This window comes from Rattus norvegicus, chromosome X (assembly GCF_021556685.1).
Source record: "Rattus norvegicus strain SHRSP/BbbUtx chromosome X, alternate assembly SHRSP_T2T, whole genome shotgun sequence".
NCBI lineage: Eukaryota > Metazoa > Chordata > Mammalia > Rodentia > Muridae > Rattus > Rattus norvegicus.
Window position 1 is genome coordinate 79,250,070 of NC_141554.1, and position 21,981 is coordinate 79,272,050.

General features: G+C 43.5%; 1 protein-coding gene and 1 long non-coding RNA gene across 11 annotated transcripts; one reads left to right on the forward strand and one right to left on the reverse strand.

The window, feature by feature from the left end:
• The first annotated feature begins 112 nt into the window (after positions 1-112).
• On the forward strand, positions 113-21,718 carry Tlr13 (toll-like receptor 13). 10 transcript variants are annotated; one of them, XM_087599920.1, is made up of 5 exons: positions 208-270; positions 1,211-1,315; positions 11,953-12,044; positions 14,627-14,708; positions 17,911-21,718. In XM_087599920.1, exon 5 carries the CDS (start codon positions 17,991-17,993, stop codon positions 20,859-20,861), a length of 2,871 nt encoding a protein of 956 aa, XP_087456046.1. In that variant the 5' UTR covers positions 208-270; positions 1,211-1,315; positions 11,953-12,044; positions 14,627-14,708; positions 17,911-17,990; the 3' UTR covers positions 20,862-21,718.
• LOC147998274 (uncharacterized) lies at positions 3,220-14,179 on the reverse strand. The gene is made up of 4 exons (XR_015647028.1): positions 13,974-14,179; positions 13,089-13,375; positions 4,619-4,823; positions 3,220-3,831 (listed from the first exon to the last, which is right to left on the reverse strand). It is a non-coding gene; the product is annotated as an uncharacterized LOC147998274 (long non-coding RNA).
• Positions 21,719-21,981: the final 263 nt, after the last annotated feature.

Here is a 21,981-nt window from a genome sequence, read left to right on the forward strand (position 1 = left end):
TTGGAAGAATGTATGGTAGGCAGAAAGTGAACTGTCCCTTCGAGACTGTTTTTGCAATTCACATCACATAAGACTTTGGTACATCTGATGTACACCTCCTTGCCCGCCTCCTTCACCACGCCTGGAAAAAAAAAAGTTTGAAGAGGAAGGAAACGTGTCATGTCCTAAGAGTTTAGAACAATCATCACGGGGTTTTTAAGAGTCCTTAAATAGAATGTCATTTTTTAATGAAGAAGAACAACTATGCCCTGTGCCAGCAGCTTCTGAGAGGTAAGTTAAGCTTTCTTGACTTGATTCCATTTCAGCAGTATACAGCAAACAATGGAAATATGTTTAATTTTTGTTTGAGACAGGTCTCATGTAACCTAAACTTGCCTGCAGCTCTCTATAAGGCAAGGATGATCATGAACCACTGATCTTCGGCCTCAAGGGTAATGGAATTACAAGCAAACATCACCATTTCTGCTCAAGAATTTTTTTTTAATTCAATGTAACTCACTTCATGACTCTTGCCATAGACAGTAGTATGCACCGAAGGGAAGTGACATTTATTTTCTCATTACTGCAAAGTCCCTGTTCCCTTGTGCTTACACTTTTTGAAGTTGTTGCTGCTACTGCTGTTGTTGTTGTTGTTGTTGTTGTTATTATTATTATTATTATTATTATTATTATTGAGACAGGGTCTTATGTAGTCCAGGTGGGCCTCATACCAGCTCGATTTTGAAGATCACTTTGAACTACTGTGCTTTAAAATATACTCCCATGTTTTTTATAATAAGCTTTCCAATGTAACATATGCAAATTTATTTTAATAAGCTTTTTTAGAATTATAAATTTTCCCTAGCCTTTTTTTGGTTATTATTGTTCATTTGTTAAAGACAGAGTCTCACTATATAGCCCTGGCTGGTATGGAAGCGACTATGTAAACCAGAGCAGCCTTAAATCATTGAAATACACCTGCCTCTCCCTTTGGTGCCTTAAAGTGCTGAGATTAAAGGCATGGGCCAAATTGGCCAAGAATTTGCTTCCTGCCTTAGCTTCCAGAGTGCTAGAGTTGCAGCAGATTTGTTCTCTCTCTCTCTCTCTCTCTCTCTCTCTCTCTCTCTCTCTCTCTCTTTCCCCTGCTCACCCACCCCTCACAGGATGCTCAAACTCAATGTGCAGTCCAGGGTGACCTTCAACTTCTGATGCTCCCACCTCTACCTCCTAGGTTCTGGTAATAAAAGTGTGGGACACCAAGCCCGGTTTATTTGGTTCTGAGAATGGAACCCAGGATTTCACACATGCTAGACAAGCAAGCACTCTACCAACTGAGGTACAGCCACTGTTTTTCTAGTGCTCGTTGAGAGGATTTTCCTACACTTCAGAGGTTCCCAGCCCAAGCAGTTATGTGAATGGGGCAGAATTTCAGGCAGAAGTGGCCTTTGGAGAGCATGTACATGTGTATCTATGTTTTCTCCCTCTCTGCTGAAGTGTAAGTGTTCAGGAGGCCCGAATTTGAATGGCCATCTTTGCATAGTGCTTATAGCTGACTGCCAAGTCATGCTATGTCTATGGGCTTCCCTTTTCTATAAAACCCTGATGGAGAATTATGTGGTAGGACTGTAGGCTGTGAAAATCGAAGCAATTATGAGGCCTTTTTCCCCTGGAGAGCAAGTTCCACAGGGCATGAACTCTGGTTCACCTCCTGTAAAAGTGGAGGCTCTCCTCTGTCCTCATACTGATGGTCAGGTAATAGCACTGCCCAGCCACTTCCAGGCAGGTAGGGTGGTGTACCCTGAGATCCCAGCCTTGGGATTTGAGGCAAGAGGAGCCTTGAATCCAAGAGTTTGCTCTCATCCTGGACCTCACAGAAAGAAAGGAGGAGAGAGAGAAAGAGAGGGAGAGAGAGAGGGAAGGAGAGGGAGGGAGATGGAGGGAGAGACAGAGGCAGAGCAGCAATAGAAGCACCCTCTTAACTCCACAGAGAAAGGTTAGAAGTATTATAAAAGTAGGAAGGTATTTGTACTTTCAAAGGCATAGAAAGCTTTCACTGGGGACTCACAGAGCACTTCACAGACAGTTGCGGTGGGGCATAACTTCAAGGCATGTAACACTGTGAGTGTGAGTTGGAAGTTCGGAAAACAGTCAAGAAGCTCTGCCACTTAATCAAAATTCCGTACGACTCCTTCTGACAGCTTTAGCTTCACACAGTCCCTTCGCCCCTGCCCATTTCAGGAATGCTTGTGATGGATGCTGGAAAATCAATGGGGTCATGGATCTACTTCGAAAAGCAGCTCACGAATGTCCCCGAGGCATGATAACCTTTGTAAATGGAACACCAGCAGGCTTCTTTTGATTTCAGCATATCTCTTGCCTGTTTCGATGTGATTGCTGAAGGGCCTGTGAAGTTTGTATTAGATAAGCCTCAATGAAAGCCACCGGTCAAAAGCTGTTGTTCCTTGATGGACCAGTGCTACCCTTCAGACCCAGTGTTATTAAAGGTCCAGTCTTGAGGGAAAAACTGTATTTCCAAGCCTGTGGCCTGAGAGGTGTGTGTGTGTGTATGTGTGTGTGTGTGTGTGTGTGTGTGTGTGTGTGTCTGTAAGAAAGAAAGATACAGAGACAGAGAAAGACAGAGACAGAGAGACAGGGAGACAGAAAGGAACAGCCACAGAGAGATACTGTTGGAAGGTTTGTGATATTGGAAAGGTTTGTGAGCATATTTTTGTCTGTGGTGAGTACAGGACAGAGAATGGTGTGGTAACTTTCCATGGGCACCACTCCTGTTTCCTTTTGGTGCAGGAGCAAACTGAGAAGACTATGGGGATTGGTAGGAATCAAGGCCAGACTTACATATGTACTGACAGATGTTGAGAATGTGCCCTTTTCCCTGCAGAGGCATCAATGTGACCAGGAAACAGGATAAAATGCATCTGGGGCCCTCTCCAGAATGAGTGACAGTAAAAGTCCAGGGGTGGAGCCCAACCCGCCCCCCCCCTCCCTGTGATTTAGCAAACCTCCCAGGTGAGCCAGAGTCACACTAATGTTTGAGAATCCCTTCCTCTGAGCCTAGTTTCAATCTTGTCTGCGTATATTTAGGCATTTGTTTTAAATCCAGGCCCTGCAGTGGGGATTCTGCTTCCCGGGCAGAATTGAGAAGCACAAAAGTAGTCTGTTCTTGAGGGCACAGTTTTGCTTTTTACTGCTGTGATAAAACACCGGACCCAAAAGCAACTTTAGGTGAAAATGGTTTATTTCAGTTCAGAGTTAATAATCCATCACTGAGGGAAGTCAGGGCAGGAACTCAAGGTAGAAACCTGGAGACAGGAACTAAAGTAGAGGTCACGGAGGAACTGTTTCTTGGCTTGTGCCTCATGGTTGGCTCAGTTTGCTTCTTTGTTTCTTTCTTTCTTGTTTTTCTATGCCTTCTTTTCTTTTGTCTGAGGCAGAGTTTGCTTGTGTAGCCCTGGTTATTCAGGAACTAGCTCTGTAGACCAGGCTAGCCAGGACCCCAGAGCAGGGGAGGCAGCACTTACAGTCGTCTGGCCCCTCCCGTATCAATCATTAGTCAAGAAAATGCCCTAGAAACTTGCAGGCAAATCTGATGGGGGAGTTTTCTTAATTGAGTCTCCCCTGCCTTTTCCCCAACCAATACAGCAAGTTTACTTGGGGTCTTGCTGCCTTTTGTCATGGACTCTTTATTCCTTTAGGATTATAGGTTGCTGTTGTAGGATTAGATGGTTTCCTAGCTCAGGACCTGCCTCTGGGCTGGATCAAAGCCTATGTAGGGTGACACCTGTGCTTAACGGAGAAGCTCAGGGGTGTCTGGATGTCCTCTTTTTCTTCTCCCTTAAAGGTTAGAAACAGCAGTTAGCTCGATCAAATCCCATTATGTGTATATGTTATGGTTTAAGAATTTTATTCAGCTATAGAAAATACACAAACACTGCTTGCAGGGAAAAGGATATAACTGGAGATGATTATATTAAGTGAATTGTGTCAGTTGGACTAAGAAAGAACATACTATACTTTTCCTCATTCATGAGCTCTAGATCTTATAGAGTTAGATACCATCGTGTATGTATCTAAAAATGAAAGGAGAAGTAACAGTGCCTAGCAGAAGTGGGGTACCAATAGAAGGGGTGAGAAAACAGGTGCTGGAAGGGATTGGTGTGAATATGTTCAAAGTACTTTACTGCATGAAAATGTTCTTCTGCATGAAAGCCAGCGCCGTGTGCAATGAATACATAACAGTAAAGGGGAAAATCGTGAACCTGACAAGGAAAATGATGAAGCAGTTTCTACTTCCATATTGGACAAAGATGTGGAAAAAGAGGCTCCACAGAAACGGTGGACGTTTGGTGGATGTGCTGCCATGACCTTTAATCCCACTATGTGGGAGAGAGGCAGGGGGATTTCCGTGAGTTCAAGACCAGCCTTGCCTAGATAGTGAGTTCCAGAGCTTCAAGGGTTATATAGAGAGATCCTGTGTCAAAACAACAAAATGAACAGCAGCTAGAGGACATAGTAACTATAGCCCCTGGACCTTCCTTACTGTAAACTAGGCATTGCTAATATGCAATTATCCTAGCATTCACCATGAAAACATTTCCTTCCACCACAGTGTCATTTTTACCTTAGTTTAAAAAGTAAATGATGGGCTTGAGAGATGGCTCCGTGGTTAAGAACACTGGTTGCTCTTTCATAGGACTTCGGTTCATTTCCCAGTACCCACAATGGGTGCACACAATTGCATGTAACTCCAGTTCCAGGGATCCAGTGCCCTCTCTGGTCTCTGCGGGCACCACACACACACACACACACACACACACACACACACACTTTAAAAGGAAATAAAATACATTTATTACATTTATGGAACTCTAGAAATACTATATGCCAAAAACTTAGTACCTACTATGCCTATTGGGGAATTCAGCACCACAATTAAACACTCGGCAATCCTCTTCCTCTCCTTCTTTTCCTCTCCCTCCTCTGCAGTGCCCTCTCCTTCTTATGAGACACGATCTTATTAGCCCTGGATGGCCTGGAACTCACTCTGTCAATCTCACCTTTGTCTCCTAGAGATGCACTTTCCTCTATCTCTGGGGCTCTGAGATTAAAGGCACGTGCCAGCATACTTAGCCTGTATTCTTGCCACATCCTCATCTCCAATAGATTATTTTTTCAATTTGTGTGTGTGTGTGTGTGTGTGTGTGTGCACCACGTGTAAGTGTGCATAAGTGCATGGACATGTGCATGCCACAGTGCGTGCATGAAAGTCAGAGTACAACTTGCAGGAGTCAGGTCTCACTTTCCACCATATGATTCAGGAATCACATTTCTCAGGCTTGCCACCAAATGTCTTTACTCACTGAGCAATCCCATTGGCTCAAGGTTTGTTCTTTGAAAGAATGGACGAGGAGAAAAAGCCAGAGGGCATGGAGGAATGGGATAGAACACAAACACAAGGCCAGACTTTATGGCATAAGCCTGCAATCCTGGCACTTGGGAGGTGCTGGGCAGGCAGGATGATCAGGTGTTTAAAGTGGTCTGGGCTGCAAAGTGAGTTTGAGGCTACATACGACCCTGTCTCAAGAAACAAAAAATGAAAAACAAAAATAAACAAAATATAAATGCACAACTGATTTATTAACAATTCCATAACCACAACTAACCAGAGCAGAGACTTCCTAGTACCAAACACCATGAAAGTGTTCTTTTAGCAAGGCCAACAACATCAGCAGACTCTGGTATTTCCAATCTAGACTGCAGCCTTTGTCTTTCAGATGGATCATGGGAGCCCATGCTTTTATTCTGACTTGAATAGAATCATGGCCATATGACCCCCATAGATGAAGTCTTGGTTTCATGTGACAAAATGACTCAGTCTGTTGCAGGATGCAATGCCAGGTGGGGTTTGACTTACTCCTAGATGTTTTACATGGGCTGCTGTACCCTGTGCTTTTGGTATTTCACAAATGCCTGGCTAGCATACTCCACCAAATCCTGTTACATTTTTCCAAAATATCTGCACTAAATTTTTTTAGGTTTATTTGATTTTATGCGTATAAGTGTTTTGCCTACATGAATGTCTGGGTACCACCTGCATGTCCGATGCCTATGGAGGTCAGAAAAGGGCATTGGATTCCTTGGAACTAAAGTTAGATGGTTTTGAGCTGCCATGTGCATGCTGGGAACCAAACCCAGGTCCTCTGCAAGAGTAGCCAGTGCTCTTGACCATTGAGCTGTCTCTCCATCCCCCATGTCTGCATTTTTATCGCTGTTTTCCTGTCACACGTGGTCACCACGAAGTAGGGCTGGCAAACTGCAGTACTCAGGAAGATACTGGCAAGGCTCTGGCAAGAATCAGATTCTTTGTCTATAAGGGTTATAGTTATCTGACACTTGTATCACTGGGTCAGATAACTATTGAGGTCTTGCATGACAGACACTTGTGCACAATACAGGAACAGTAATAAATATTATCTGTATGTGAAGAGCAGCTTATCATACAAAGCAGTCTATGTTGAGAGCCAAGGGAGAAAATTATTAAATGGAATGACTGTGCTATTGGCATAAATTTGGACATAATAGTCACTCTAAATGTCTTCCTTTGCAGAACTTTTCTATAGCAAGATACCTGTGGTATGTGTCTTGGGATCCAGCTATGATTCTTTGTTGTCTGCTTCCTCCTTCTCAGGGTGCCCAGACACTACTGCACACTGGGCTGGAAGGATGAAGCAGAGTCCACAAAAGGTGGGCTCTATAGGATCCCAGCTCAGCTGGAAGTGAGTGTGAAGGGCTGTGAGGAGAGTCTTCTGTGCGGATCTTAGTGTCACAGCTCTTTTTAGACATAGGCCTTCTCCAGCAATCTTCAGTGCAACAGCTCTCTGAAACAATCTTAGCTTATGCACATGCCTTTCTTTTTTCTGGGGGGGGGGGGGCTTGTACTAATACACTTTATTCGGAGTTGAAAAGGGCTATACATGAACTTTGGAGAGTAGGAAGGGATTCTCCTTAGGGTGAAGTTTCCATTGGCTAGAATTTAAAGTTCTCATTTGTATGGTGAGGCATTCCACAAACTCCAGGTACTCACAGGAAGGGTTGGGAAAGGGGGAAGTTGAAGTTTTAGGTTTACCAAAGACTACTTGACCTAACCCAGGTAGAGGGTGTGGGAGGTCAGGATCCCCAGACAAAGTCAGAGAAGGAGAAGCCTTGCTGGTAAAGGGAATCCTCCATTTTATGCCAAGCCCATAGGAGCTACCTGGTCATGGTAGACTTCGACCCTGATTAGCAGAAGTAGTCCATAGATACCCTCACTATGAGTTAGTGCTCTAGCGAAAGGAATTTTTTTTACACACCACCTAGATGAGTGAGTAGGGTAGGCACTGTAGAATGTGTATGTAGAATGAACTAACAGATGACCGCATGGGTCCAACACAGCTTTATGGTCTCATATTAGTACCTCAATTGTCTTGGCACTTGGTTCCCTAACTTTGCTCTATTCTCTTCCATCAAGAATTATGTGGTTTCTGTTGTAACTCATAAGCTATAAATACAATACAGATGGGAGACTCTTTTAGCCTATGTACAGGGTGACTAAGATGTTGCAACCAGTTGCATCTTTGTTAGTTCCTGTTATGTTTGATTCCTTCTCATACTTGACGTCTCCATTTGGTTGGTAAGTTGTGGGTAGTCACCCTTCATAGGGCATCTTTCCTCCTTTTTTTGTTTATAACAATCTTTTGTGTGTGTCACACCAGAGATTGCCCATTCCAGGCAAGCCTTCTACTGTTTTTGTTTGTTTGTGGTTTTGCTCTTAAGATTGTTCTAACTAAATTGCCCAGTCTGGCCATGAACCTCCTCCACAGCAGGCGTTAAGCTTGTGGTCCTTCTGTCTCAGTGTCTGGGTAGCTGTGAGTATACAGCTATACAACCAGATCCAGCTAAGATGTTCTCCAATTATCCTCAGCATGTCTTAGGACACTGGGCTTGGTGGCATTTACCACTTTTTACATTCATCCAATATAATGTGTGTTAATTTCTGTTTGTAGAAAAACCTAAATAAATGGTGATAGGCTTGGGGTGATGAGAAAAGGCTACAAGACCCAGGCCAGGGGGAACCACTAAACAAGTCTATAAACTACCACAGAGTACTGTGGGCTCTCAGACCTTGCTGTGGAGTCTCAGAATTCTTTTGCTTATATCAGACCAAGGTATGCTTCAAAATTTTCATGACCTTTGAAAATCTCTCCTAGATTTGAGATTCTCTGCTTTTTGTTTGCATCTATCTATCTATCTATCTATCTATCTATCTATCTATCTATCTATCTATCTATTCATTTATTTATTGACAGGGTTTCTCTATATAACCCTGGCTGTCCTGAAACTCTCTGTGGATCAGGCTGGTCCTGAGTCGTTTTCAGAGACAGGATGTCACTTATAGCACAAGCTGTCCTGAAGTTCATTCTGAAGACTGGCTTTGGACTTACGATGCCCCTGCCTCAGCCTCCTGAGTATTGCCAGGATTACAGGCCTCTATCATCATGTCTGGCTCTCTGTTGAATTTTAAAGCCAGATCAGAAGTAAATCTCAATGTTTATACCTACGGTTAGGGCAAACATGTGCTTGATCCCAGGATAGATTAAACCACAGAATTAGAAAACCTTCATCTCTGTTAGGAAAAGGACTAATTCTGGCAGTCATGTTGGGCATATCTTTGTGGAAATTTCACAATCCATCATTCTCAAGGTGGGTTTTCCAAGATCACTTATAGAAGTCAAGAGTAGTGGTGGATTATGGCCTGCTCTGTCTGAATCTCGCTTGTACTCTACTTTCCCACATTAAAGCAGCTAACCCAACCAGCTTCTAGCACGGGAAAGACACAGTGCCACAAGCCACATCTGCTCTGAAAAGTCCCCAGTGACCGGAACAAAGGAAACTGCTGTTTTCTAGATCAGCCTGTTGTACAACCCATGAAAGCCAAATCTTCCTGGCCTTGGTAGGCTTCAGTTCTACTGCACAGTCTGTATCCAACCTCAGCTCTCATCACATGAGCCAAACTTTCTTGGTAAACCAGACAGTGGTTTCCAGCCCCACCCCTTGGGTTTTTACTAAAATAGATTAGGAACTTGGAGATGGCTCTCACCCCAGAGCAATGTAAAGAGGACCTCTCCAGCTCCTCTACCACACAGAGTGGTACTTCCCTTGTTGTTCTTCTGCCCCTGGCCCCTCAATTCACTTCCATTTTTCTATGGGAAACTCTCTTTAGCCTGAACATATGAGACAGCCTTGGGGCTGTCCAGTACCTAGGTAGATCTATGCTTGTGGAAAGCTTTTACACTGAGTTAACAGTTATTAATGATTGAGTCATCATTTTTTCTTTACTACATTGATTGATTGATTGATTGTGTGTATGTGTGTGTGTGTGTGTGAGTATGTGTGTGTATAACTCACAGTCACACATTAGGACGTATGTCTGTAGGTCAGATGACAACTTCCTGGAGTTAATTCAGTCTTTTCACCATATGGGTCCAGGAATTGAACTCAGGTCATCAGAGTTGGCAGCAAGCATCCTTAACCCACTTAGCTATCTTGCTGGCCCTATTGTTTTGGGTATTTAAGATGGGTTCTCATGTAGCTCAGGGTGACCTTAATGTTACTATGTAGCAGAGGCTAGCACTGAGCTTCTGATCTTTAAGCCTCCACCTCCCCAAGTGCCAGGATTAAAGGTGTGTGCCACCATGCCTAGAAATGTTATCAGTTGAGTTCCAAAGGAACAGATGAGGAAACAGAGTATGTATGCAACCTGAGCACATCTGGTAAATTACAGAGCTGAGATATGAAGTGAGGTTGTGCTGACCTCAAAGCTTAGCTACGTCAGGCCATGTTGGCCCAAGAATCTGAGACTACTCTTCCTTGCTTTCAAGGAAATGGATGGGGTGAAAAGTTGAGGCGATTGAAGATTTTAGAGGTTGAGTTTTTTTTTTTAATGTAGATAATGCTGCTGAGGTATTGCCATGGGATACACTTTATGTTCAGTCCCCTAGTGGGTCAATGTAGGGAGAGTCAAGATGAAAATCCAATATTAACATTTTGTTTAAAAATGAACTTGCCGTAGTTTGTTCGGCGTGGTGGCACACACCTTTTTTGGTCTTTAGGGACATTGGGTGTTATTAAAGCCCTAGTTCCTATCTAACAAAGACTATCATTGAGAATCTATATCATATAAAGCCCCACACTAAACAGTTTCATTAACTTCCCCTGAAGTACCACATGGATTGAGTCTGCCTTATATGGCCCTCTGAGGGACATTCGAGATTCAAGCTGTAGTGGCATGTCTTTGTATTTGCTAATGCTGCATGAGAATCTCTATTATCTCAACACGAAACATGTGATAATACTAATAAAAAACTAGACTGCCGTGCTAGAAAGATGGCTCAGCAGTTAAGAGCAGAAGCTACTCTTCGAGAGGAACCAAGTTCAATTCCCAGCACCCACACTTTAGCTCACAACCTACTGTAGCTCCAGATTTAAGCATGTACAAGGTACACATGTGTATGCAGGCAAAACACTCACACACATAAAAATCTTTTAACAAAGTAGGCTGGGGGCTGGGGAGATGACAATCCAAAAGGTCCTGAGCTCAAATCCCTAGAACTCACATGGAATGTAGGGTACAGTGAGGGGACAGAAAGGATCCCTGAAACTCACTGGCCAGCCAGTCCTTGTCCAAATGGAAAGATACCAGAGATTAACCTCTGGCCTTCACAAACACGTATGTACATGTGCACAGGCCCTTATTCATGTGCACACACTCACACTAGCAAGTGCATATGTAACAACACACACACACATACACACACACAATGTCTACAAAACAACAACAACAACAAAACAATAACAAGTAAGTGGGGGTTCTTGCCCTTCAATTAAAACTTCCTATCCTGAGATGAAATTTTGAGGCTTTAAAAGAAACAGATTCCAAATAATTGAAATTTGGGTTCAAACTGTAGGCCCAGTCTCCTCTGTGCAAGGACTGGAGTGAACATTGTTTAAAGCCCTGGCTGAGCCATTCTCTGAAAAGACTCTTGGTTTCGCAGTTTCTGCAGTGGGAGCCTGATACACCAGAGCAGGATTTTCTTTGAAAATCTGGAGCTGGCAAACACAAGCTCCTCCCTTTCCTGTGTGGATTTGACAGGCAGGTTTAGAAGCCTATTGCATCTAAAAGCAGTTGCATCTCCATAGGGAGCAGAAAAGAGTGTCTGTCTAAAGGCTTGTGTGCAGCAAAGACACACAAACAGTGGCTCGACAAGCTTAAAGGCACTGAGCACAATCTCGAATAGCATCTGTGGGGTGAGACCGAAAATGCTGGCCTTTCTGTTTACCCTGTAAATGAGCTAGCTCATATATTCTGTGTGTTCAGCCCTTCCCATTTCTCACATTTATTTTTCTTTTTAATTAACTAGCAGAGACCAAACTCCAAGTATTTAGAGAAGTGAAACTTTAGTGTTCTGCAGTAGCTTTGCACTGACTTGCATCTTCCCATTGTGTGTGTGTGTATGCGCGTGTGTGTGTGTGTGTGTTTGTGTGTGTTGTGTGTGTGTTGTGTGTGTGTTGTGTGTGTGTGTGGTGTGTGTGTGTGTGGTGTGTGGTTTGTGTTGTGTGTGTGTGTGTTGTGTGTTGTGTGTGTGTATGTGGTGTGTGTGTGGTGTGTGGTGTGTGTGTGTGTGTGTGTTGTGTGTGTGTTGTGTGTGTGTGGTGTGTGTGTGTGTGAAGTAGTAGGGATATTGAATGTGTGCATGCCATGCTGTGTATGTGAAGGTGGAGGAGGAGGAGTCAGTTCTCTCACTAACCATGTAGGTTCCCAGGATAGAATGTAAGCTTTGTGGCAAGCACCTCTACCCATTGAAATATGTCTCTGACACTAGCACCCATTTGGGGGGGGTGTCTAATTTTTCTTTGTAGCCCTGGCCATCCTGGAATTTGCTCTGGAGACTGGGCTGCCTGGAGCTCACAGAGATCCTTGTGCCTCTGCCTCCTGTGTACTGGGATTAAAGGTAGGTGGCACCACACCAGGTCTGCAACCATTTTTTTGATGTCAGAATCTCACTATGTAGCTCACGCTGGCCTTAGTCTCATGGTTTTCTTGCTGCCATCTCCTCAGTGCTGGATTATACATGGGTGCCACTATTTCTGGCCACACAGTTTTTTGTTTGGTTTGTTTTTGAAAGGGGGGCTCACATATCCTGGGTTCTCAAACCCAACACATGGCTGAGATTAGCTTTGAACTCTCAGTCTTCCCGCCTCTAAGTCCCGAGTGCTGGGATTCTAGGTGTAACTCACTACATCCCCCTGACCCCTTTTATTTTCCTGCTCATTGGGTGGGTTTTTGTTTTTGTTTTTTGTTTATTTTGCTCAGGCTCAATGTGCCCTTGTATAGCATGTTGTCCTAGCAGAAAGTGAGGTGTTAGGTTTGGGGATTTCTAAGCAAGGTTTGTTTCTCAGATCTCTTTCTTGAGATCCGGCCTCCCTGTGTAGTAGTTCAGTTTGGCTTCCAGGGCTAGAATTACAGACATAAGACCATACCAGGCATCCCTACCTTGTTTTTAATGTCACAACTCTAAGGGGTTGGTTTTCTTCCCTGTCCTTTCCAAAGTTCCTTGCATCACACACTGTTATGGCAGGGAAAGCTGTAAAATTCCAGCTATAGGGGCCAGCAAGTAAAGACACTTGCTGTCAAGCCTGAAGACAACCTAAGTTTAATCCCTGGAACCGCGTAGTCAGAAGGAGAGAAAGGAACTCCCACATTGTCTCCTGACTTCCGCATTCCAGCTGTGCTGCACTTGCCCCCCACACACACACACTCCCTCCCTCTCCCTCTCCCTCTCCCTCTCTCTCCCTCTCCCTCTCCCTCTCCCTCTCCCTCTCCCTCTCCCTCTCTCTCTCTCTCTCTCTCTCTCTCTCTCTCTCTCTCTCTCTCTCTCTCTCTCTCTCTCTCTCTCTCTCAAATTAAATGTAATTTTAAAAATCCCGCTGAAAGAGCCGTGCCTTTGCAGCCTAGCTTGTTCCCTGCTTCTCTCCTCGATGCTTTGCGATCTCACCTGCCACCTGCCGGGAGTCAGGTCCACACTTTCCAGAATTCTCTTTGTTCTGCTCTCAGGCCTCAGCTTTCTGCTGGGGCTTTTGCTCTTTCGTCTGCTCCTTGTCTCTCGACCAGCCCTGCCTCCGGACAACTTCACAGATGATGCTCCTCTCTCTGTCCCTCACACAGCAGCATAAATATTTCCATGCTCAGATCAGCTTTTGTGTTTACTATTTCATGGCTAGTGTCCTTCATTTCCAATATTCTTGTAGATGTTAGGGCTTAAATCGCTGTCCTTTGTCATCTCTGAGAACAAAGAGCACATTAATCTGTCAGTGTCATCTTGCTCCACCCAATTTCCTCTAGCCACATTTGTGCAATATGGATTCACTGCTTCCTCTCTCTTCGCCATTTCTTCAACCTCCCCTCCTCCCTCTCTCCTCTCCTCTCCCTTGCTCCCCTGCTTCTTTCCTCTCTTTCCTTCTTTCCCGTTTTCTTTCTGAGTTGCCCAGGTGGCTTTCAGGTTCCTCAGTCAGTTCTCTTACTAACATGTAGGTTCCCAGGATAGAATGTAAGCTTTGTGGCAAGCACCTCTACCCATTGAAATACGTCTCTGACACTAGCAGAGGGGGAGGAGGTCTAATATTTCTATGTAGCCCTGGCCATCCTGGAATTTGCTCTGGAGACTGGGCTGCTGGTATTATATGCATGGTTCACCATGCCCAGAAAAGTTGAGGTCTTTGGTTTTTGGGAGAGTCTTGGGACTCAAACTCAGGGCCTAGGCTCCATCTCTGTTTCTCCATTTCTTCCATTTACTTTGATAGATCTCTCCTCATTGTTCTGTTCCATTCTTATTACCTTAGTAAACATCCCTTAAAAGCTGGACTTAATGGTGCATGCGTACCTTTAATTTCATCACTCAGGAGATTGAGGCAGGAGGATCACCATGAGGCAATCTGGGCTGCATAGTGAATTCCAGAATAGCCTGGCTCAGCCTGGCTCCAGAGTGGGACCTCTTTTGAACAACTACAGCAACAGAAATGCCCTCAATCTCAGTTCCTATCACTGAATTCATTTACTCAGCTCAGTCTGGTGACTGTTTTCTGGTCCAGGTATTTCCGGATACTTGGTGACTTATTCATATATTTGCGAAAGTGCACACAGACTGCAAAGTTGCACGGAAGCTATATCCAAAGGCAAGGTTATAATGCAGATTAAATAGGCCACAAGAGAGCAGCAGTTTCCTCGAGTTAGAGTACTCAAGGGCCCCTGCCTTTCATCTGGGGTCTTTCTTGATGAAGTCTAGGAGGGAGGAGTTTGATTATCACAAATGATTCTATTTTCATTGAAAGGTTTGGATTATGTAAGCCTTTGTTCACTGCACATGTAATTTCCTGTGATACATCTGGTTTTAATCACATATATGAACGGCACGCATAAGCATAAGATGGTAGGTAGAGGATCTTTCTTGAAAATTCATTCAGAAGACAGTTTGCCTTGCTACAGAAGCACCTCAAACCAGTCCAGACTTGATCGACCCATCTTCTCTGTTTTAAGAATGCATCCTGGGACACATTTGAATAGAAACAGCATTACTGAAAGTTTGCTAAAGGGACTAAGCCATTCCCATTGCTTAAAGGTGAGTGTACATGTGCTTTGTGCACATGGAGGGGCCTGGGTTGCCAGGTCCATGACTTGCAGACAAGTCTATGTATAGCCCAAGCTAAGCAGAGTACTCAATCTCTGAGACATTTTTGCCCTTGTGTGCCTGCCTCCAGCAGATATTAAACAAAAGCAAACATGTTCTGTTCATCATGGACTGTATCACATGAGGCCCACAGATAGCAAGCCTGGCAATCCATTTGAATTTGACCCGTCAAGTGGAAGGAGAGAACCAACTCCACAAAGTTGTTCACACACTCAACACTCAGTACCAAGCAGCTCAAACCTGCTCTCTAATAACAGCAGATCTAAGGAATCTGTCACCCTTTTCTGGTCTCCCTGGAAACAGACAACACTCCCCAATCTTAAAAATTTAAGAATGGGAGGGAATATTTCTGACTTGATATTTGTCCAGCACTACAGCAAATAAAAATTAATAAGATTATAGATGACATCTCACTGACAAAGGGCATGCTCTATCGTTACTATAATATAATGCTACTATAATATAATGCTAGAAGCTGTATTCAATTTTTGGGAAGTCACCACAAAAGAAAGGCATAGAAAATGCAAAGACTTAAAAAAAGGATCTGTTCCTTGCTGAAGGCATAATTGTTAACAGATAAAATGCAACCGGTATAGCAGTGAACACCATTAATTCCAGCACTTGTGAGGCAGAAGCTGGGGGCTCTCTGTGAGTTTCAGTTCGAGGCCAGTCTGGTCTACAGGGCTATATAGTGAGACATTGTTTTAGAAGGGAAAAAAAAGAAAAAAAATCCAAAACAAATAAACAAGCAAACAAACAGAAAACAGAAAAAACTAATTAAAAATTCTGACGAAACCAACATTTACATTTTAAAAACTGAGAGAATTCAGAAGGCTTGTTATATTTATGATCAGCATCAATGAACATTCTGATTCTCTTGTTGTATTGAACTAGTAAATAAGAGGAAACAGAGAGTCCTCAAAATAACAAGATTCAACTGATTCCAGGAGGCAGCACAGAAACCCGTGCAGAGGGCACAAGGTCCTTTTGCTCCCAGATAAGCAGTAGGGAAAGGAATGTTAAACACACGAGACTGTCTCCTCAGCAGGGACATGTTTACTTGTTTTCCACCCAGAAAGCTGGGTTTGGATGTAGCTGATAACCTGGTGACCTGTGCTATCTGGAGGGCCAGGTCACACCTGAATCCCCCAGATTTTTATGGTTTTTGTCCCAGACTCTTCCTCCCTAGACCTTTATTGTTAGCATTGTTTCTCGGTCAATAAAACCCTTCCTTATGGGAGATGTCTCTCGTACTTTACGTACTTTACGACAGCCTGGGTAACCCCTGTGCTATCTGTATAGGGCTAGGCGACTCTGTACTCCCACAAACTTACATATTTATCTTAGTCATTTCCCCTAACCCATATTTAAAGCATTGTTTCTGAGTCAACAGAACCCATCTTTATGGAAGAGGTCACATGCACTTTACAAAGTATTTCAATGTAAACGTGTCTACGTGTAAAGTTTTACTGTACAAATGAGATTTCGTTAATTATCATGAGGAAACATTTGTTTTCAAGATTGTACTGCACTTAAATATACCTAAAACAAACTAAACTGCCCAGTATCAGCCTCTAGAAGTTTGAACTGGTACTGAGTAACTAAGTCATATAAATCGGATTTCCTTCTTGCTTCAATGTGGTTTGTTGCTCTGGGAATTTTGGTGTTTGCAGAGACCCCCACAAAACAGCATCTCAAAGACACCATTTTCATATCTCGTCTATCATGGCAGGGAAATATGGGCAGCAGGAACTGGAAGCATCTGACCATATTGCACCCGAGTTGAGAGCAGACAACAAATGCATGCCCACTGCTCAGCTTGCTTTCTCTACTTTTATAGGATTCTGAGCCAACCCCAGGGAATAGTGCCATGTACTTTTAGGTTAGGTCTTCCCATCTCAATTAATGTAATTAAAACAGTCCCCCACAGATATGCTCCCAGGTTAATCTGATCTAGACAATCCTTTCTTGAGACTTGTCTCACTTGATTCTTTACTATTTCAGGTTGACAATTAAACCAGCCACCACACCATATTATTACTGATTTTTTTCTGTCAACAAAGGAGTTCATAAACGATGTTAAATTATAGATTGCAGAATCCATTTAAATTATTGACAAAGGATTAATATATAAGGAGTATACAAGAATGCTCAAAAAGGATTAAAAAAGGGAAAGAAAGAAAATGGAGGATGGAGATGAAGAAGCAGGCTACTGGAAGAGAAGCTTCCAAATATATAAGCAGATTTTCAAAATCACCAATACTCAGATATTGTGGTCCTGCATCTCACTAGTCAGGGCATCTTGCTCAGAGTTTATCAGTTATCTCTTCCTCCTGCCCAATGCCCCTTCCCCCAGTTCAGCTCAAGGACAGAGCTTACTGAGTCACCTCTCCCTCTATCAAAAGCAAACTGATTACTCAGTGAAATTGATTACTCAGCCTCATTCACATTGAGGTAGCAGTGACTTGCATCACAGGTGACATTGCATTACCCCAACCCATTCAATGCACCTGCAATGATGGAGTTTCAAGTACCAGCCCACAAAACACGGGGGCATGTTTTATTGTACAGATTTAAGAGGAGGATAAGGGGACTTCCTGATTGTCATACTAAAATAAATTGTACACACTGTTGCCTCCTTTGGTTCCGCAGGCTGGGAATTTTGGTTACAGAAAAAGAGCAGCAGCCTCCCCTAGTTAACACAGAGAATATTCTGGAAGTGGATTTTGAAAGTTGGTGTTGAACTGGGCACAGTGGCTCATGTCTTTAATCCCAGCACTCAGGAGGCACACAGATCTCTCTGTGTTTGAGGCCAGCCTGGTCTACAGAGTGAGTTCCAGGACAGCCAGGGCTGCACAGAAAAACCCTGACGGGGTGGAGGTGGGGACGAAACAAAGCACTCCCCCCCCAAAAAAAAAAAAACCCCAGGGTTGGGGATTTAGGTCAGTGGTAGAGCGCTTGCCTAGCAACCGCAAGGCCCTGGGTTCGGTCCTCAGCTCCGAAAAAAAAAAAAAAAAGAAAAAAAAATCCAGGTTGATGTTGAACTTGAGCTTTTCTGTGTCCTTGAAGCAGCTACAAAATACTTATTAGGAAAGAGAATTTACAACCAAAAACCTTTGTTTTTCTTTTGCAGAAAAGTCCATGTGTAAAGACCATGCTTTTGAACATGAGCATCCTATATGAGAAGGGATTTTTTTCCTGGTTGTAACCTGGATGCCCAAGGCAGTCAAGATGTGTGGGAGCAGCGTCGTGCCTTCTCTACAGCTCCTGCTCATGTTAATAGGACTTTCTCTGCTATCTTTGGCAGAGACATATGGATTCAACAAGTGCACCCAGTATGAATTTGATATTCACCATGTGTTCTGCATTCGGAAGAAGATCACCAACTTGACAGAGGCCATTAGTGACATACCTAGATATACTACTCACCTCAACCTTACAAACAACTACATTCAAGTCCTTCCTCCTTGGAGTTTCACTAATCTGTCTGCTCTGGTAGACTTGAGACTAGAGTGGAACCTAATTTGGAAGATCGATGAAGGTGCCTTTAGAGGACTTGAAAATTTGACTCTGCTGAATTTAGTGGAAAATAAGATTCAAAGTGTGAATAACTCCTTTGAGGGCCTGTCCAACCTGGAGACCTTGCTCCTGAGCCACAATCAGATCACCCATATTCACAAAGACGCCTTTACTCCTCTAGTCAAATTGAAATATTTGAGCCTATCTCGAAACAGGATTAGCAATTTTTCTGGTATACTTGAAGCAGTCCAGCATCTTCCGTGCCTGGAGCACCTTGATCTTATTAACAACAGCATTATGTACTTGGACCACAGCCCTAGGTCACTGGTTTCTCTGACTCACCTGAGTTTTGAGGGGAACAATCTAACGGAGTTAAACTTCTCTACTTTGTCACTGCCTAACTTAACCAATCTAAGTGCTTCCCAGAATGGCCATGGAGTCATTCAGGATGTGTATCTGAAAACTCTGCCCCAACTTCAAAGCTTGAATCTGAGTGGAACAGTGGTGAAATTGGAGATGCTTTCAGCCAAACACCTGCAGAATGTAAGGGTTATGGACCTCAGTAACCGAGAACTTAAACATGGTCACTTAAATATGAAAATTGTTTGTTACCTCCTCAGAAACCTACCCATGTTAGAGATACTGTTTTTTCAGAAAAATGCCACCAATGCAGAGGGCATTAAGCAGCTGGCAAAGTGCACCAGGCTTTTGTTCCTCGACCTGGGCCAAAACAGTGACTTGGTTCATCTCAACGACAGCGAGTTCAATGCTCTACCCAGTCTCCAAAGGCTGAATCTGAACAAGTGCCAGCTCTCCTTCATCAGCAACAAGACCTGGAGTTCCTTGCAGAACTTGACCATCCTAGATCTGAGCCACAACAAGTTTAAAAGCTTTCCAGATTTTGCATTTTCCCCCTTGAAGCGCTTGGAGTTTCTCTCTCTTTCGAGAAACCCCATCACAGAACTCAATAATCTGGCCTTCAGTGGGCTATTTTCACTGAAGGAGCTCAATTTAGCTGCATGTTGGATTGTAACAATTGACAGGTATTCCTTTACTCAGTTTCCAAACTTAGAGGTCTTAGATCTTGGAGACAACAATATTCGGACTCTCAACCACGGAACCTTCCAACCTCTGAAAAAGCTCCATACTTTGATTCTCTCCCACAACCGCCTGGAAATCATGGAGTCGAATGCATTTTCTGGTCTCACTGGCCTACGTTACCTTGACCTGATGTATAACAGCTTGTCATATTTTCATAAACACCATTTCATGGGCCTTGAAAAGCTGCTGGTTTTGAAACTTGGTTTTAATAAGATCACATATGAAACTACTAGGACCCTTCAGTATCCTCCATTTATGAAGCTCAAGTCTTTGAAACAGCTTAATCTAGAAGGACAAAAACATGGGATACAGGTTGTTCCAAGAAACTTTTTCCAAGGGTTGAGTAGTCTGCAGGAGTTACTCTTAGGAAAAAACCCCTCAGTATTCCTGGACCACCACCAATTTGACCCCCTCATTAATCTCACAAAGTTGGATATCTCAGGAACAAAAGATGGAGATAGAAGTCTCTATTTAAACTCTTCCTTATTCCAAAACCTCAAAAGGCTAAAGGTCCTCCGCCTCGAAAATAACAACTTAGAGTCCTTGGTTCCTGGCATGTTCTCCAGCTTACAGAACCTCCAAGTCTTCTCTTTAAGATTCAACAACTTGAAGGTCATTAATCAAAGTCATCTGGAGAATCTGAAATCATTGATGTTTTTTGATGTCTATGGGAACAAACTTCAGTGCACCTGTGACAATTTGTGGTTCAAGAACTGGTCAATGAACACAGAGGAAGTCCACATCCCCTTCCTCCGGAGCTATCCCTGTCAGCAGCCAAACAGCCAGAGTTTACTTATAGATTTTGATGATGCCATGTGTAATTTTGACTTGGGAAAGGTCTACTTCTTATGTTCCTTCAGTGTGGTCCTCAGCACCATGGTCTTCTCTTGGTTCAGTGCCAAGATGATTGCGTCTCTGTGGTATGGTTTGTATATATGTAGGGCCTGGTACCTCACTAAATGGCACAAAACTGAGAAGAAGTTCTTATATGATGCGTTTGTCTCTTTCTCGGCCACTGATGAGGCATGGGTATACAAAGAGCTTGTTCCAGCCCTAGAAGAAGGCAGCCAGACCACCTTTAAACTTTGTCTTCACCAACGGGACTTTGAACCAGGCATTGACATTTTTGAGAACATCCAGAATGCGATTAACGCAAGCAGGAAAACCTTGTGTGTAGTCAGTAACCACTACCTACACAGTGAATGGTGCCGGCTTGAAGTCCAGCTGGCCAGCATGAAGATGTTTTATGAGCACAAGGATGTCATTATCTTGATCTTCCTTGAAGAGATTCCGAACTATAAGCTGTCCAGCTACCACCGACTCAGGAAACTCATCAACAGACAGACGTTTATCACTTGGCCCGACAGTGCTCACCAGCAACCACTCTTCTGGGCTCGCATTAGAAATGCCCTGGGCAATGAGACTGTGGAGAAAGAAAATACACATCTAATTGTTGTCGAGTGACTGGGGTCTTACAATCCCAAATCCATCTGCATAAATGTTGCACAAAATAAGTGTAAGCTGTTTGACTAAGTGAACTCTCTTTCCAGGGACAAACAGAAGGGTGTGGGAGACTGCTTAGAAAATTTTCAGGGGCAGGGTCCCACTATTATGGGATTGGATATGCAGAAGGAATTTCTATTTTATTAAGGAGAAGACTTGGAACACCAGTCACCTGAATGCTGGGGAACAGGAAGGTCTTGGCATGTGTTCCAGAACTTTGGTCAGATCATTTCTCCAGACCAGTTGCTGTCACAGGAGACTGCACTTGTTGTGTACCCAAACTGCCCCAAGATTAAAACTTTCCATCTTGGAGGGAAACTTCCTAAAACAAAGGTTTACAGGGAGGGAGAACAATAGGATGTTCTAAGGGGAGAAGGAACTATTCCACCCTGCAGGGAAACTTGTTAAGACAGGAGGTAAACAACTCAGAATAGTTTCACAAAGTCCCTGAAACTGACCAGGACTAGGCCCTTTCCTTCCCCAAATGTATATAAACAGTAAAGATTGCTGAGACCCTCAGATAAGCCTAGCTGCCCGGAAGAAGCAGAGAGCAGCCTGGTTCCTGGAAGACTCTTAGACCAGCAGAGCTGCCTGGAAGAGGTTCAGACCAGCTGAGCCACCAGGAAAGGACACTCTCCATCCTGTTGAGCTGCCTGAAGTCTGTGTAGTATGTGCCAGGTTCCCAGTTTTTGCGAACTGTTAGCCACGCTGGGGTGGGTTTTAGTGATGCAGCTGTCTTTGAATCATTTCTGCTCCTGTAAGTAACCCCTCACCCATGTTCTTATAAATAGCCCCAATAAAACTCATTGATTCACCAATTTGGACTTTGATGGTATCCATACTTTGGTCTGTTGTCAGTTCCCTATCTGGAGTGAGTAGACATTTGTTAGTGTCTCCCCAGGAAGAGTGTCACATAACAACAGAAACACCAAAACAAAGACAACACAAGAACAACAACAACAACAACAACAACAACAACAACAACAACAACAAAATGACATTAAAAAAGTAAAAGAAGGAAAAGAAAAGCAATTGTCTCCTGCATGATCCTGGTCTGTGACTGATGCTCCAGGCACACAGC

Excerpts from the sequence above, each read along its gene's own strand:
- Tlr13 (XM_087599922.1), top strand. The coding sequence starts at position 17,991 with ATGCCCAAGGCAGTCAAGATGTGTGGGAGCAGCGTCGTGCCTTCTCTA.